This window comes from Aplidium turbinatum, chromosome 1, assembly GCF_918807975.1.
Source record: "Aplidium turbinatum chromosome 1, kaAplTurb1.1, whole genome shotgun sequence".
Taxonomy (NCBI): domain Eukaryota; kingdom Metazoa; phylum Chordata; class Ascidiacea; order Aplousobranchia; family Polyclinidae; genus Aplidium; species Aplidium turbinatum.
Window position 1 is genome coordinate 58,451,593 of NC_137472.1, and position 17,424 is coordinate 58,469,016.

Genomic DNA, 17,424 nt, shown 5'->3' on the forward strand with positions numbered 1-17,424 from the left:
AAACTGGTTGTTCTGCTGAAAACTTTGCTGTGCAGGATTGCATGTTTGAAAATAAAGACTGGAGAAAATGCCAGACACAAGTGAAAGCATTTAAAGAGTGTATCATCAAAAGCAATACCAAAAAGTCATAGACTTCTGAAGGAAATAACATCAAATCTGTTTGAAGAATCAGTTTTCAAGTCAAAAACTGTGGTTGTTTTTTATAAATCTAAGTTAAATGTTGTTCGTTTGATAGAGGCAATTTTTCTAGTTGATCGCTTTTAAATTAGAAAAAAAATTGGTGCCCATTTAGTCGATTTCTGAAATCACAGGTTGTGATAATGAATGTGAAAACTTTTAAGGCGTGGTATATATATTTCTACTAAACAAAAAAAAAAGCTATTGCATTGGGCTGACGGGCTGTGAATCATTGACAGCTTCAGTCATATAATATAGCAACAATGATGAAATGTTAAGTTTCATTTCTTACTGCCTATGCATTGCTTTATTTCTATCTTCATAGAAAACTGTTTACTTTTGTCATTTGTATTAACTCTTTTTAATTCTTTTGGACCCTTAAGTGGTCAAATTGAGACCTTACTAATTTGTGATGAATTATTAAAGGTGGTCCCATACTTGATTCTAGTGTCGGGTATGAGAAGATAAGATTCTCATCGTCCTAAGCCTTCGACTCTAAGGAGAGTAGGGCAGCCAGTTTCCTTCTCTGGGCCACCTTTTTTTCAGGAATATTGCCAACCCAATTTATATATACGGAATGGCCCGTTTCGGTGAGTCTGATTCGGTGAGTCCGATCCCTTAACGGGGGATTTTTTTCAATTTTTTTTTTTAAATTATTGGGTACCGTAGCCTAATTATCATTGCCGTTTTAGGGTTAGGGGTTTGGGGTTAGGGTTAGGGGTTACAGGTTACAGGTTAGGAACTCACCGAATCAGACTCACCGAATCGGACTCACCGAATCGGACTCACCGAATAGTAGCAGACCCCAATTTATATCACCCTTGCCTAGGTAGAGGTGGGCGGTGTTTTTAACAACCAGCTTAAGCCTGGAGTCGAACCAGGTTTGCATTATTGGAAAGCCAACGCCTTATCCGCTGCGCTATTCCAACCCAATATTTTTTTCTACATATAATGACGAAGGATTACAATCAAATTTTTGTGCCACAGTTTTTACTGGGTCTTTGTTGTCAAAGTTGTACAATATCGTCGCTTAGCAATTAGCATCTAATTACTGAGTCTATGTGTATACACTAGACTGGTGTATTATTTCCAATTTAAATTAGGGCAACAAGGAAACAATCTGCCAAATTGGATATATGACCAGGGAAAAAAATTAAGAAACTTTTTGTGTTCCACAGATGTGACTAATTACATATTATATTATATGTTAAATCAATGTGAAAAGATGAGTCTTTTGCTGGTTGGAAAGTTTAACAGTTCAATCGTGGAAAGGTTATTATATTGGTATTTGTGTAATTTGTATTTATTTTCCACTACCTTTTTCAGATTCAACATTATTAAAGAAAATTACATATTTGCTGATTTCTCATTAACATTTAGCGACACTATGGCTCATTGGTTTCATCGGAATCCTTTTAAAGCAACAAATTCTCAAAACTTTGATGTTCGAAAGATTTCTATGAAGAGCGATTTTAACAAGATCATAAGGTTTTGCAACTTTTTATTGTTCCAAAAAGATTTGTCTGTTGTTGAAAAGTGTATAGTAAACAGGACTGTTCAATTATAATGTCTCAAATGTAACTAATTTCCCTTCATGTAGCAACAGCTTTTTATCTCTGACAGCTATGCTTTCAGACTTCATTCCCTTTGCAATTAGATTGAGTTCGCTTTTAGCAACATGATCGTTGCTTACTTTACAATGTAGATGTTAACAACCTGTTTTAGCCTGATGTTGCGAGTTTACTGTGGTAATAGCAAATTGCTTTCGGACCACAGTTCCTTAGTCAATAGTCGTGTGCTATGACGAATGGTGTTGAAGTCAGTGAGTCATTCTTTATGCGGCTCTTTTGTTTGGCTGGAGGATGCTGTCTGTTAAGTTTCTCTCTAAAATTTATTCCCAATTCTTCATTCCCTTTCACCAACAAAATAATTATATTAATTTGTTTTATTAGTAATTTGTATGTGCATTGGCAGTTAACTGTTAAAAATGAAAGCTCTGATGATGCTATTATAAGCCACCACTTTCGTTATTTCTTTCTTTTGTTCAAAAAAGTGTATTTTGGTGCTGCTTTTTTCGGGTCTGCTACTATTCGGTGAGTCCGATTCGGTGAGTTCCTAACCTCTAACCCTAAAACGGCAATGATAAAGGCTACGGTAAGCTACCCGATAATTTAAAAAAAAAAATTGAAAAAATCCCCTGTTAAGGGATCGGACTCACCGAATCGGACTCACCAAAACGGGCCATTCCAGCTTTTTTCAGCTATTTTAGCATTGCTTGTTGCTAGTCACACCAATAGCAATGTGTTGTGTGTGCTCGACTGCTCGTATAGCATAATTATTGTTGACTAGTCACATTGGGCTCACAGACTTCATTACAGTTTTGTACAGTGTTTATGGATTTCAATTTGTTCTTAGTGATTTGAGGACTGCTCGGAATGCCCTTCTATCCCTTTTCAACAACCAGGCTGCGTCTCCTGATAAAATGGAAGAAGCTAGCACTCAATACTTTGCGCTAATTCAAGGATTATTTAATGTTCCTGTCGGCCAGTTACAGAATCAGCAATCGACTAGCCAACAAGACACAGCCGCCGAAAATAAAGAAGAAAGCAAAGACGACAAACAAAAATCAGGTTTTTTATTGATTTTTATTTACTTAGTTTCTTTTGGCTAACACACCCAGATCTTTGGCCATGCATTTTTGTTAAAAACGATTTTTAATTTCCTCTAGTTGGTCAACTGCTTGTTGTACGAAACAAATGCACATCATGCATGTTCATTTCTGTATCTAACTTCATGGCCTCTACTTTCTCCGCTAGGTTAGCCAGTCTGGTAAAGGTGGTTGCATATTTATTAAATTGTGCATTAGTGATAAAAAGATAAGGTTCTTGTACTAGATTCTCTATGTACGAGTACGACCGTGTATATAGAAACTTTGTTTAAAATGCATTGGTAGTGGTACTTCTTATTTTAATGTCTAAGTGAAGTCACTTCCAACCTGGGTTTTTTTTTTTTCGGTCATTGACCGATTTTTTAGCAAAATGTCCGAAAAAAATATAGTCAATTCGGTCAAAATGTCCGAAAAATATATAGTCAATTCGGGTGTTGCAAGGTTGAGTTTCGCTGATGAACGTTGAAGAAAGTTTTCTCAGATAAAACACGACAACGTTTCTCAGCGAAACTTAATGTTGTAGCTCATAGGCGCCTAACTATTTTTTTGGCCGTGGGGGCGAAAGCGTGTTTCATCAGCAGCAACGTAAATTCAGCAAAATGTCACGCAGATGGATGACATAATTATGTCGTCACACTAGGATTGCTTTTATTGCCACACTCGGAGTTATCGCTACGTTCGACCTACCGGTACCGTTAATTATTATAAACAAAACTCGACCACTGCGGTTAAGCAAACACATGTCATGCGTCTGCGTAAACTAGCGGTTGATGGACTGCGACTCTTTAAGCTGAGCACAACATAAAGTTTAGCAACGAATTAGATTTATTACCATGAAATAAGAGACGAAAAGGTTTACTAAAAAGTAAAAGGTATACAGTCAAACTTCGATACTATGCCACCCTTTTGGACCGAGAGAAAGTGGCATAGTAGCGAGGGTGCCATAGTAGCGAGTGTTTGTAAAACCAGCCTTGTGACGTGACAATGTAATGCCACGTTGCGTTGTACGATTATAATTGTACGAGGAAATCCAATCTGAGCCAGATGATGTTAATCTGCTCGAGATCTGGGAAGCGCTGCCTGCCGAGGAAAAGATGCACCAGAACAAAGAGATCGAGCTATCTGACTTTCTTGAAGCTGATGAGCGCTTCGAGACTGGTGGATCTTTCACACTGGATGAGATTGCGAAGGAGATGTTGCGCAGCGAGGAGCCGGTTGAAAGCGAAGATGATGAGATAACTGTTGAGGAGGAAATCGTTTTGTTCGAGGAAGCCCAGCGGGCATGGAGCACTGTCTGGAAGTTCATGCAGCAGAGAAGCGGGAAGCCCAGTGTGATGTGATCGGCTAGCTAGACAACGGGGTGTGCGAAATTCGCCGAAAGAACATGCGCCAGCTGACGATTCCTCATAGTTTTGGGCTGAGCTACAGTAGATAACTTGAGAGAACACATTAATCGCTTCGTTCGTACCGTTAATTGTTTCGTTAATACAGTAATACTGTACTCTCATGTGGCATACCAGCGAGGGTGAGGGGTGGCATAGTAAATATATTTTCTATTGAATTCAGCTGGTGACGATTAAAGGTGGTATAGTAGCGAGGGTGGCATAATAGCAAGGTGGCATAGTATCGAAGTTTGACTGTACTGTAAATGGAATGACAATGTCGTGAAAATGGAATGCAAGTACTAACTTGATTATACGCTTGAAAATGTACCTGTTGAAAGTAAAATCATTCACGTTTACATCAATTCAACAGCACGTCACCTTGAATAAATTTAGAAGTTGCTGACATCCGTAAACAGCTCTTGAAAAATAGTTGCGGAGAGACGTTTGATTATAGCTCCCTTTTCACTACAATATCGCAACTTATGACTGACCTGCTTTCAACTTTATGGTTAACCTGTTTTCGTGTTGCAGATGAAACAAAAGATGCGCATATTCCCGTCTTTGATCAGGTTTCTATGGCAACGGTCGTGTGTGCGCCATGCAGTTTGCGCGAGTCCGTTGTTGCGTTGATTATTCCGCATGTGCGCAATGCGGTTTGTACCAGCCCTTGTTGCGTTGGTTGGTGTTTACGTCGTGTCGAGACTTCAAGTTCATTTTCACAGCGAGCGGTTCAGTGCCGCGACAATTCACTGCAGAGGTTTCGACTTTCGAAAGCAACATCGAGTCTGTTTGCAAGCGCGTAAAGCTAAACGCACGCTCCGTCTACGTAGCAAATTATGTTGTTTTTGGGTGCATTCAACATCTGATGACATTGAATCGACACAAAATGGTAGATTTTTGCTATGTCGCAGGCAGCAAAATCAGTCATTTTTACATTGATTCAACGTCTGCAGACGTTAAACCAATGTAAAAATGACAGATTTTGTCTGGTGTGGAATTGTAGCATCCTACTTGTTCTAGTGATTATTTATCGCGAAGCTGTTGCGGTTTGCATTCAAAAAATGTTGTCCTGCTGCCGATCGCTAGTTCATCTATTATTCTATTGTTTTATGTATCAATACAGCATAAAAAGTTGGCGCCTATGTTGTAGCTAGTCAGGAAGTGCAAATTTTGGTTTGTATCAGCTACTTGAAAGGAAATATTTTCTTCAGAAAAAAATGACCGAAATAAATAAAAAATGACCGAATTTTTTCAAGTCATTTCGGACAAATGACCGAAAAGTGTCAGCGAAAAAAAAAACCCAGCTTCCAACACCAGAGGCTATCATCCTAAACACTTTCAGAGACATTTTGCTAAAAATGTACAATATACATATGTTTTATTATTTAGTAATGCATTGTATAACAATGTATAATATGCTGGTAGGTATAGCACAAGCATACATGCGTCTCCATTAGGCCTAGTAACACTAGAATAAGACGAAAAAAGCTCGAATAATTGAAAGCACAAATTGTGAACTGCAAATAGCGATGGCCGACGGTAGATCTTTCGAAGAATTACATTGCATTCAAAACTAGGATTCAAAGTTTACAGCATTTTTGGTTATTTCACTGCTTCTTTTGGGACAATATTGAATTTATTTACTTTTGTAACATTGTGAGTTTATCTAGAATATTTTTACAAAACCAATGTTGTTTTCCCTTGCAGACGTACCTGCAGGTGCATCTACAACCCTCAAAACATTCTTCCAATTCAAATGGACCCAGACCTTATTCGTTGGCAAGTCTCCTTTGTGAGTTGCATACTTGGCGTGACTTTTCATTTTATATATAGATTTATTTTTGGCTTTTCATTGTATTATTGATGCCTAGTCTTTCCTTTTGCAACGTTTTAGGGCATGCTCCAAAAGCCTACAGAACAGAATACTAGGTTCATTATTGCAACACACATGTTGTAAACATATAAAGGTCGTTAAGTTACTATCGTCTATCAAGAGCAACAATTTCAAAGTACTTTCCACCAGGGCAAGCCTGCGTGAGTGTTTTCCGTAACTAACTGGTGCACTAAGCGTAGCGTAGATCTTCATTAAACAGTGTTTTGTTTTTTCTTATTTTGTGGTGACATTTTGGCGCAGTGAGAGTTTAGAAAACTATCGGATACTTTGTTATTCTCTAACTGCTATTTGAATGGAACCGTGTTTGCGTATATTGACCTTGCGTTTTGACCGGTTAACCTGATTGAATATGAACAACTGAACTAGGTCCTTCAGCTAATAGAAGGTCGCAGAGGAAGTCCAATCCATAGATGTGAGGTTGCAATTCGTATCCAGCCAGAGCTTTATGTAACGGTTTGCTAATGAAACAGTCAATTTACAACAGATGTTTTTCACAGGGCTGAGAACAATGCAGAATTTGACTTCATCAACATGGGAGTTAACATAGCCCTGTGGTACACCAAGCACGCAGCCAAACTTGCAGCGCAAGCAGAGTATGTTGTTTAAAACAATTTTTGGCTTTAACCATGATTCTTCATTGGATTATTTGATATCTGATAGATATTTCATGAATACCTGAGAGATTATTTACCACCAAACTGAGAAAACTTCATTTGAAGCTTGTGCATGGTAGACTCATCATATGATTTATATCAAGTTTGTCTGCTTGCATCCAGTAAGCTACCCCATCTACTAGGCATTCCATCGAGCTATTCTGTCAACACCGCTCAAGAGCATGCAGCTGTGTCTTTGGCAGGACACTTAAAGGCATGCTTGAAGGTGGACACGAAGTTTGGCTTCCTTGTCTTCACGTCCACTTAATCTAAATCTTCAACCACTGGGTGTAAGTCTAGCTACGACAAAAACCATACTCAGTGCGTTGAGGTTTCAGATCCTGAAGGCTCTTTCTGCAGTTTTTTTCGAACCATCGTTTGCTCTAGATAGACCAGCTATCAACTGTTTTTTTCTGTGTTTAAAGAACTTTTTTTTGTTTTAGAGTAAACATGGAAGATGCAAAAGAAATTCACACGAGTTTGAAAAAAGCCGCTGGGATATTCAAAGAATTTAAGGTGGGATGCTTATGTTGACTGGTGACATCAATACTCTTTTTTGGCAAGTTTACTGCGCAATGTCTATTGTCTAATCATTGGTATTGGGCATGATGTTACGAGACATTAAAGTCTTATGACCAAAGTTGGATTGTTGAGTTGAACATATATTAATGCAATTTGTCACTCTTTTGACAACTCGGCTGGCACGTATTGGAAGCTGACAGACCAAGGAAGCTTTCGGTGAAGCAGACTCCGAATAAACACTAATCAAGTTTTGCTAGTTGCTCAGGAATTACTTGCAGTAGGTGTCGCAGATATGCACCGAAAATCTTTTTACCCTGAAACGTTTTTTACCAATTGCAATCTAATAATGTGCCTAAATGAAGCAAGAATGGCAACTTATTAAGCTATTTTTATATGGCTCGATCAATTTGATTTGTGTATTGAAAACTACTTGTGGGGTAGTGATTTCGCATAAGTACATTGCTGACATTGTGAATTTTCTATGCAAGTATAAATTTTTATGTGAAGGATAACCATATTGGCCGATTGTCCAATCCTCCAGAGAAATGTTCGGATTTGGATCCCAATGTGCTTGAATGCTACATTATGTGCTGCCAAGCTGAGGCACAAGAAGGTGAGGGCCATCACCTAGATTCATAAGGGATCTCCATCAGCTCATTATACCTGCATGGGAACAACAAAAATGAAGAGCTCATAGGAAATTAAACGCTTATAAATTTCATATAATATGAATGTACAATTGTACATAGTGTGTCTGTTATACAGAGATTTGTCTTTCGCAGATATACTCTCAGCACTTCGTACTTTATACAGTTTTAGCATAGCCAAGTAGAAAGTAGTTTATTTGGTCTTATTCCACACAGACGATTTTCTCATTATTATATATGTTGTAGTGTATACCATGTTATTCTTTCTGGAGGATTTTTTATCGTCTTTTACCAAAATGGATTTCTCATCAGTTAAAAACTGCCTTGCAATGATTACTCGTCCGCGATTGCCACACAACCCCCTATCTCGTTGGCGTAGCAGTGACAGTGTAGTAAATCTGTTCTAACTTTTGTCTTCCTGCTCACTTTTTGGTTTCTTGTTTAACCATTGCTTCACTGACTTGACAGTGACCATAGCAAGAGCGGTGGAAAAGAAACACAAGGCGAGACTAATAGCTGGTCTTGCGAACGAGACTTCCAAGTACTTTCAAATGGCTGGTAAGTGCTTGGTTTCTTCTCTGGTGGTCAGTACCGGGTCAGCGAAATCCGTTATTTTTACATTGATTTAGCGTCTGCAGACGTTGAATCAATGTAAAAAACGATTGATTTACTGTCGAATTTTGCTGCCTGGGTGCAAGTTACAAAATCCAACCTTAAAAACTCTCTCTTTTTCACTGAACTCGTCAAAGGAAAAATCGTTGAAAACATTTGGAGTTGGGAAAATTTCCGTAAAACTATACTGTTCTTTGTTAAACACGGAGTTGTTAAATTTGATGAGAAATTAGCGAACTCGATCTGAAATTTAAAATGGCAAAAGTAATAAAGATAATAAAAGTATTAACAAAAAAAATGATTGAATTTGCAGCTCCGATTTTTATATAACAAAAAATTCGGAATCTTCAAGTAAGTTAGAAGCTTCGTTTGTCGTGGAAACAATATCTTTCAATCCTCATAAATGATGTTGCGGTCAAAATCGTATTGTTTTGCTGTTACAAATAAACTGCTTTATTCATCATGAAATAATTCTTTACTTTTCAGACGACTACTTAAAGTCACATGACCAAGAGATTGTCGGGAAATGGAGGAAGTATCTGCAGTTGAAAGAAGCTTTCTATAAATCATATGTAAGATCATTTGCATGTGGAGTTCTGTGATGAACTCAGACAGCAAAATCCGTCGGCTGCATTGCCGAGTGGTGAGAGCCCTGCAACGACGTTCGAAAGGCGCCGGTTCGACACCGCTCACGAGCATGCGGCTGTGTCTTTGGTAGGACACTTAAAAGCATGCCTGAAGAAGGTGGTCACGAAGATTGGCTTCCTTGCCTTCTCGTCCATTTAATCTAAATAAGCCTGAACACGACAAACAGAAACAAAACAAGACAGTGTATAAATTACGGATTTTGCTGTCTGGGTAGTTGGTTAGCATGGGATTAACCAGCTGGCAAATCATTTCCTTTTTTACATTGATGCAACGTTTGCAGGAGTTGAATCAATGTAAAAAAGTGATTTGCAAGCTAGGTAGTTACTATCTTTGCTATGAAATGACTACAAGAACATCGCAGTTGAATAAGAACAAACCACATTGTTCCAGGCATTGTGTTACTACGGAGAGGCACTGCTCGCTGATGAAAAGTGTGGGGACTCAATCAGATGCCTACAGGATAGCACGGAAAGTAAGTGACAATGTTATCATTCACTCTAGCCACTGTCCAAGACAGCAAATCAGTCGTTTTTCAGTCGTCTGTAGACGTTGAATCAATGTAATAAACGACTTATTTACTGTCTGGGGTTGCATCAGCGCGTTAAACTTATTCGTTCTGATTGAAAGCCAGATACTCCGCTTATGTCCATGTTGCGATAGTGTGTTGATATTGTGGCGTGATCAATTTATTATAACTCTTAATAAATTTGGTGCAGAAGCGACTGGCGTGAACGAAAAAATTACAACAATAACTACTTTCAGTAACCTTATCTGAAGGAAACAGAACTAGCTGTTTTGAGAATTTTCTTGACTGGCTTTATAATGGTGTTTCTTTTTTATTCTGTGCATGAAACAAAACGTTTACTACTTCAGTTTGGGTTTGTTTTGCTTTCTTGAATATGTTTCTACAAAGCAGGAATTTATGTTTCATGCAGTTAAAGAAACCTCGTGTAATATCTGCTTTGATGAGATAAAAAAATTGATTTGTATGCGTTTTAAAAGTTTGATTTCATTTTTTTATGATCGAATTATTTGCAGATCTAGAAAAAACGAGCTCCCTTTGCAAGCAGTACATATCCACTAGAGGCGCTGGCTCGACCATTCGCCCTCACGAGCATGAGTTCTACAAGAACTTCGAGAAGAATCTTCGCAGGAAATTTGAAAAAAGTAAATCAGAGAACGGCTTCATGTGAGTGTTTTCTACTGCGTGCTGATTTTTATTAGTTCTTTGTTGCATTTAATAAATGCATGTTTTAATTCGCAGCTATATGTTTCTTTGTTCTTTTGAGTCATAGAAACTAGCATGAAATCATAACTGCTTACAAGATATGCAAACATATTCAGTGGTCAGAGGTCTTCTTTATTAACATTTAAAATCAATCAATGTTCCGATACTTATTTTTCAGTGTCGCTTTTCCTTGGCTTCTGCGTATTGGCTGCTTAAAGATGATTTCATGCTCTCAAGCGCACGGGCATAGTTGGTTTCTTAACTCTAATATGTCTCGTATCGAACGCCAGTCAAGCTTTCTTTCACGTCTTTTACGATTTTATCCTTTGTCATCATCTTAGTTGCTTGGCTTAGTGGTGAGAGCATCTTACAGTGGAAAGGGCATGAGTTCGACCCTCGATGAGAGCAAGCTTTTATTTCTTAAAAAAAATTCAATAACACGGTTTAAAGTGGACACGGCGAAAATAGCTTTCTTGCCCTACGGTCCACTTATCCCAAAGCTTTAACTTTCGATTATAAACCTTGAAGCCATTAACTGTTATTTGTCTATTTGCTCTTTGTCTGATCATCGCTGTGGTATAGTATTCAATTTCACCCTTCTACAGATATCACCAAAAAGTCCCCGCTGTACCCCCAAGTATGAACCTACAAGCCACCCATGGGTTGGTCGACCCCACCCCCTACTCCGTCCCTTCCACAAGCGACCAATGGACAAGCGCAGTGTATGCTGGCTTCAGCATCAGCAAGAACGTCAAGGAGGATAAAAAGGTAAAGCAGAAATCGCTATTCATTGGCAATTCATTGGTATCTGTAACAAAAATATGGTATCAGCTAAAAACTTAAAATATTTCAAAGGACAAGTTTTATGGAAACATATACCCGCTATATGACACTAGAGAGGTGTTGACTATAGAAGTGGACCCATGCAATCTGTAATGATTAGATTTCGTTGAGTTTTTTTTATGCTGCAGCGATCTATTTACGCAGACCTTGTCGACGTGCGAACTGGAGGCCAATGTACTGTAATTTCAGTTTTAAACTGTAGTTTAAATTTATTTTATATCTCTTTGAAATGATAGTTTGGAGAATCCGAATTGCCAAAGTGTGATCATTGAATCTCAAGTCACTGCAAAACTCTTAATATTATGTAAAAAAAACGACAACTCTTCCTATTACCTGTGTTGCCAGACGCTTTTTAGATTTCCGATTCAAGTGCTAAGATTTAGTCTCATATTTGTGTACCAACAATAGCACAAAAGTAGCTCAAAGTCACACAAATATACACAAAATCTATATTTATCAACTACTACTCAAACTATCAACTTATACTTGCGATTTTGGCTACTAACAGATCTGTCTCCAGTTAAGTTTGAAGCTGCACGTTGTCATAGCCTGTGTATAGAGGTCGCCATGGTTTAAGCTTAAACTGCTATCTGATACGTTGTATTTATCTCGTTTCCGCTTTTAAACTTACCCGGATAAACGACAATTTCCGCTGCTTTTAAGTGACCAATGCTTTCCAGAATGCGAAGCCTAAGGGCGGTGAAGTACAGCCGATCAATGAACCGGATATCAAAGTCACCAGAGACAACGGATGCATCGTTTCATGAAAACTGCGAGCTAACGTTGTTTTCTGTCTACACAACGTTGTGGAAACGTTACGTCTTTGCAATGTAATCTGTGAAACAAATTGTGAGGTCTGTGTATTGTAACCAGCCCATCGGCCTGCAGAAGTGGCTGGGTGATTACATTCAGGCACCCCTCGACGATAGTACAAGGGTCTAGTGGGCACAATTTTCATTTTTCCTTTGACGTTTTGATGTAAATTGACCTAACTATTTTGTTCCACACCAACTGTGACAGAAAGTATTTCTCTGCTCTTCAATGAACCTAATTAGGTCAAAAAATATATTTTGTTTGAAAATTCATTAGGTTTGAACAAGTACTTGTTAGCCTCCTTGTTTCGTGCATTTTTGTCCACTCCTGTCCGGCGCCCTTGTATTTTTTCTTGCGGCATTTCGCATAAATTCATGAAAACTATCAGAAGAATGGTAGAGACACCTGATACACCACCGCTAGTAAAACGCGTATCAGTGGCGCCATGCAATTCCGGAACGCACGAAGGTTAGCCAACAGCAAATTCCTTCTTGAAGTTGTTAACACTCCGCCCTATGAGCGTGTAAGGCGTCCTGAGCTGACATGCTCCAAGCTGGATGCATAAAGTTGTTTCCTTCCCGTTCTCTTGATCTAAATCTTCACCCACTCAGACAACAAATCAGTCGTTTTTCACATTGAATGAACGTCTGCAAACGTTGAACCAATTTAAAAAACGACTGATGCTGTCTGGGTATTGTTGGCTACGACAAAACCTTTTTAGCATTCAATTTTTTATGAAATTGATGCAACGTTGCCGGGCTGCATGAGCAATGCAACCGTAGACGACAACTTTGCTAGCTGGGCTAGAACATTTTTTTTCTTGTATTGATCTTGTTTGTTTTGCGTAATATTGTAGGGCTGCCAGGCATTTTATACTGCCTTGCTGTTTATCAAAAAAAAATGATTGCTTTTGCTGTAATTCAATGTAAAAGCAACTCTCTCGTTTGGATTATGCTCGCTTGGAACGTAAACATCGTCTTATTCTGCGGTTTTAACAAATCGTTGTTGTTGTTATTCAAGCCTGTATTTACTTGGAAGAAATTCAAATTCAATCAATCCAAGAATTTTCTCTTCCACAATCTGAAGAAATTTCCCAGCAGCACTTGAGCATACCCAATCAACAAAATTCATTTTTGCATTGATTCAACGTCTACAGACGTGGAATCAATGTAAAAAATGATTTTTGCTGTTTGAGTCCTAGGCGGTTATTACTTTCAAGAAAAACATTTATAATTTCATTCATTTTACACAATTTCTTTCCCGCTGATCAACAAAGATGATCTTTTTTGCATCACTTTAACCACGAAGCACATCGAAGCGATGTAAAAGTTTGTTTGTTGGAGCAGGTCTTGATGCTGCACCTTCCACCACTGACAATGTTATATTTGTGTAATCGTCACGTGACCGCATGAGATACAGGGTTGCCATTCGTATTTGCTTTAGAATGATGTTTCATTTTGCTATTTTAATGGTCGCTTCGTGCTCTGCATTAATCCAACAGCGTTTCTATGAAAACGGTTTGATTTTCTTGTGCAGTCAAAACGAAACGTTTTATCAATGTAGTTTTACATCATTCAATATGTCTACGTAATTTTTAGACACGTCCAATACAGCAAAATCCGTTATTTGAATCGATAAAAATGACGGATTTTCCTGTCCGGGGTAACGTAGACTAAACTTCATCCACATTCTCAGATTCGTGTTAGCAAACATTTGATAGTCATGCTCATTGCTCATGCCTACAGAAAGCCTCACAATCTTCTGCTCCGTTAATCTTAGCTCTGGTCATGGTAGGCACTTCAACGTAGTCCACTCTTCGAAAACAATAACGCAATCATATGTAACGTATGTGCGCATCAGCTGGTTTCAGTCATGTGACTCAGCACGTGATATTCTGATCGTTCTTCTCGAAAGATTTTTGATACAAAGAAATTTAACTGAATGCATCGCCCCAACCAGCGTGGCCTAATGGGTTAGGGCAAAGAAGTAGTCATTTCGATTGCGTGGGTTCGATTCCCACCTTCTACTAATATTCTTTTTCTTTTGCAACTGAACTGAGTGCAAGAATGATCTTAATGACTGCAATCAATTGAGTTTACTTCACGCATGATTGCGTTATGTCCTACCTCTGGTCACGGTCTTGGCTATCAGGGATGCTATTTCAATTTCAAAGATTCCAACGTTATGGAGCAGATATTTAATAGCATTGCAGTTTTGGCTTAGCTCCTTTGTTCCTTGTCGTCATATATTAGCTCCATGAAAGCATGAGATTTGTCGTCAGTGTGTGGTGAACCTTCATTGTAGCTAGGCGCAATTAATGCAATGATAATAGCAAAGTATTTCATGCACTTGGCAGGGTCATCAGTCACATTTGCAGTCAACTACTATCACATTTGTGCAATTGGGTTTGCAGGCTGGCATCCAGCGTGCGAATGCAGCGCATTTACTTGTCGAATTTTCTGCAACTTGACGCCTGTATCGTTTTGGACAAGTCTCGACTGAGCTCTCGTGCGAGATTGTCGCCAAACAACTGGTTTTTCAGGCTTTGTTTGTGAAACAGCCATTTTATGGCTTAAAAAAATTACTTTCAATTTTTTTAATTATTTAGACTAATAATGTCTCTATTTGACTATTGTAGCCTACGGGCTACGATATCTTATTTCTGCGGCTTGTTGGAGAACTCTGGAAACTAAACAGACTCTAAAAGAAAATCGAAAGTTAACAGTGAAATACGTACAGTCGTACATCTGTCTGTATAAGTTGCAATGGTGATTGAACGGCTTCTCAGACTGGTCCAAGCACAGCAGTCCTTTTTTATTGTGATTCCAAGTTCACAGAATGTAAAAAGGACCTGGTTTGCTGGCTGCTATCATTGTATGGGAGATTGTGCTCCCGTCTTATAACGTTAATCCGATATAACCAAGTGTTGTGCTGATGCATGAAGTAATTACTGGCTTTTATTGTACCTGCCGCGCTGTTATATGATTATACCATATTTTTGTTGTACAGAAATAAATGCAAACTACCGCATTGCGTTTCACAGGATGTGTGGTTCCTCCCAGGAAAATTTGCAAATAAAACCTTAATTACCATTCTAAGAGTATTTTCGGCCTAAATCAATAACAAAATTTTGTTAAATGATGCTGTAACAGAGTGTGAAATATTCAATCAAACTATTTTGGGTGTGGGGAATTTCCCCTTCATAACTAAATGTGATCATTCTTTTAATGTTAACTTTTGCTTTGGTTATGGTGAGTGTCAAGACGAAAACCGCAACAATATTGTAAAAAATCTCCTTGGAATTCCCTAAATATGTCCCAAAATCTCTACCGTGGGGATAAATTCCCACGTGTAGCAACACTGGTGCCAGTGATTTGGCTGGGCTAAAAGGTCAGGTGATTGATTTGTTTTAAAACAGAGACCTTTTAATCAAATTTCGTATCGTTGTTTCCAAGAAATCTCGTTTACTTGGAATGCTATCTTATGGCTTGTGGAAGGCTAACACAGTCGGCAAAATCCGTTGTTTTTTTATTGATTCAACGTTTGTAGACGTAATTTAAAGCAGATTTTCGCTGTTTCGAGCCATTACATTACAAAATGCTTTTCAAAGTTGTAAAATTTCTTGCGCTCTTCTGTTGTCTGCAACCTGCAAGTCACCACCTGATCTGACAGTCACCAGAATAACAATAGAAACTTTGTTCAGTAATTAAATGCCTGGTAAATAGTTCCATTCTGCGTTTAATATGCATTGTGTGTGATTTTTTTACAATACCAACAGTCGGCCTACCACAAATGTATTACCTAGGTCAGCACATTTCTAAAAGGTATTGCTATGATTGACATGTTTTTGTCTTGCGCGGGCAAACATCAGTTTCGTCATAAGTTAACAAGTCTAGTGGTGTAAAAACACAGTGTGACTATAGTTAATATAATCAGCAGAGTATTCGCAAATGCTATTGGGCCCTTTTGCTACTTGATGGTGACGAATTGTTTATTCTTCATAACAAATTGTTTCCGGTATCTATGATTAAAACAATATTTTGTCTATCAAGTTAAGCTGACATGGTTGCTTGGAAACAAAACATTCTTTTCCTGCGAAAGATAAACATCTATTTATAACAGACAATAACTTTTCTGCTTAGACTGATTAATCCCTAACTTAAGGCTGCATATAGGCTACCATTGATTGACAGCATAATACACCACAGTCCCCAGGGCGTTTGAAAAGCTTCCGATTCCGTTCAGTAACGGATCCAGGAGGGGTAATCGCTCCCCCTCTTAAAACACAGAAAATTGAGTTTATTCACAATGCATTTGCAAGTTGAGGTTAATGTAGGCATACACATCATCAAAGGGGGCATTGCCCCACCTCCTGAAATAGTTTCATATACAGTAAGTACAGACTTAGCAATTGGCCTATAGATATTGATACACTATCAGTGTCAAGTCTCACAATGGTATAAATAAACAGAACAGCAATCCCAAATGAACAAGTAACCTACACCCCAGACCTGATACATACAGTAGATAAGCACTTTGTTGTATTTTGTGCGAAATATATTTGACAAATTGAAGCCTGCCATTGAACCAACCACTATTTATTCTTACAGCTGTTCTCGTTTCATGCATGGGTAGCCTACCCAACTTTAATCAACTTTTTACCCCAGGGTGCAGCATCATTTGACAAAGTTTTACTATTGATTTGGGCTGAAAGTATTCTCACAATGCTCAATTTTGAAAGTTTGTTGTTTCAAAATTTTGTGGAGTAGCCCTTCTAGTCTCAACTTCTTCGCTGGAGCTTCTGGGCCGAGGTTTAATTCATTTACCACCTCAGGTTCACGATGCTCCGGAACTACACTGGAAAGCACCCAGATTTTGGTTTCATTATCCAAAACACATAAAACACCGCTTGGTTGAGTCGAAAGAACGTGGGTTCTAGCGCACCGCTCTAGAGCACGCGGTTATGTCTCGTCAAAGACTATAATGGCAAGCCAAAATGAGGGGAGCAGCTGACTCGAAGACTATATGTCACTTCGCTGCTTCCTGTTGTCTATTGTATCGCATCTGTGATCGCAGTATAGCCTATACTGTATGTTATCGCAATGAACGCAAATAAAAACTTGATTATTATTATTGATTATGTGTTCTACGGTCTGTACCTCAGCACCACATTTACAAGAAGAGGAAGATGCTATTCCCCATTTGAACCATGTTTGAGAGGAATAGTAATATACGCGTCATCAAAAGTTTGTAGCCTACCTGCATGATTCTCCGGCAAACTAGGCCTATACCGGGCCGTGGTAGGGGCTCTGGTAGGCGGTAGCCTATATGGCT

At 38.6% G+C, this 17,424-nt stretch overlaps 1 protein-coding gene across 1 annotated transcript; it reads left to right on the top strand.

Annotated features, from left to right (window-relative positions):
- Positions 1 to 914: 914 nt before the first annotated feature.
- On the top strand, positions 915 to 17,194 carry LOC145784010 (BRO1 domain-containing protein BROX-like). The gene is made up of 12 exons (XM_082595769.1): positions 915 to 1,665; positions 2,593 to 2,807; positions 5,938 to 6,022; positions 6,622 to 6,717; positions 7,221 to 7,293; positions 7,807 to 7,912; positions 8,415 to 8,504; positions 9,045 to 9,130; positions 9,597 to 9,678; positions 10,245 to 10,395; positions 11,040 to 11,202; positions 11,958 to 17,194. The coding sequence occupies exons 1-12, from the start codon at positions 1,382 to 1,384 to the stop codon at positions 12,042 to 12,044; spliced, it is 1,518 nt and encodes a 505-aa protein (XP_082451895.1). The 5' UTR covers positions 915 to 1,381; the 3' UTR covers positions 12,045 to 17,194.
- Positions 17,195 to 17,424: the final 230 nt, after the last annotated feature.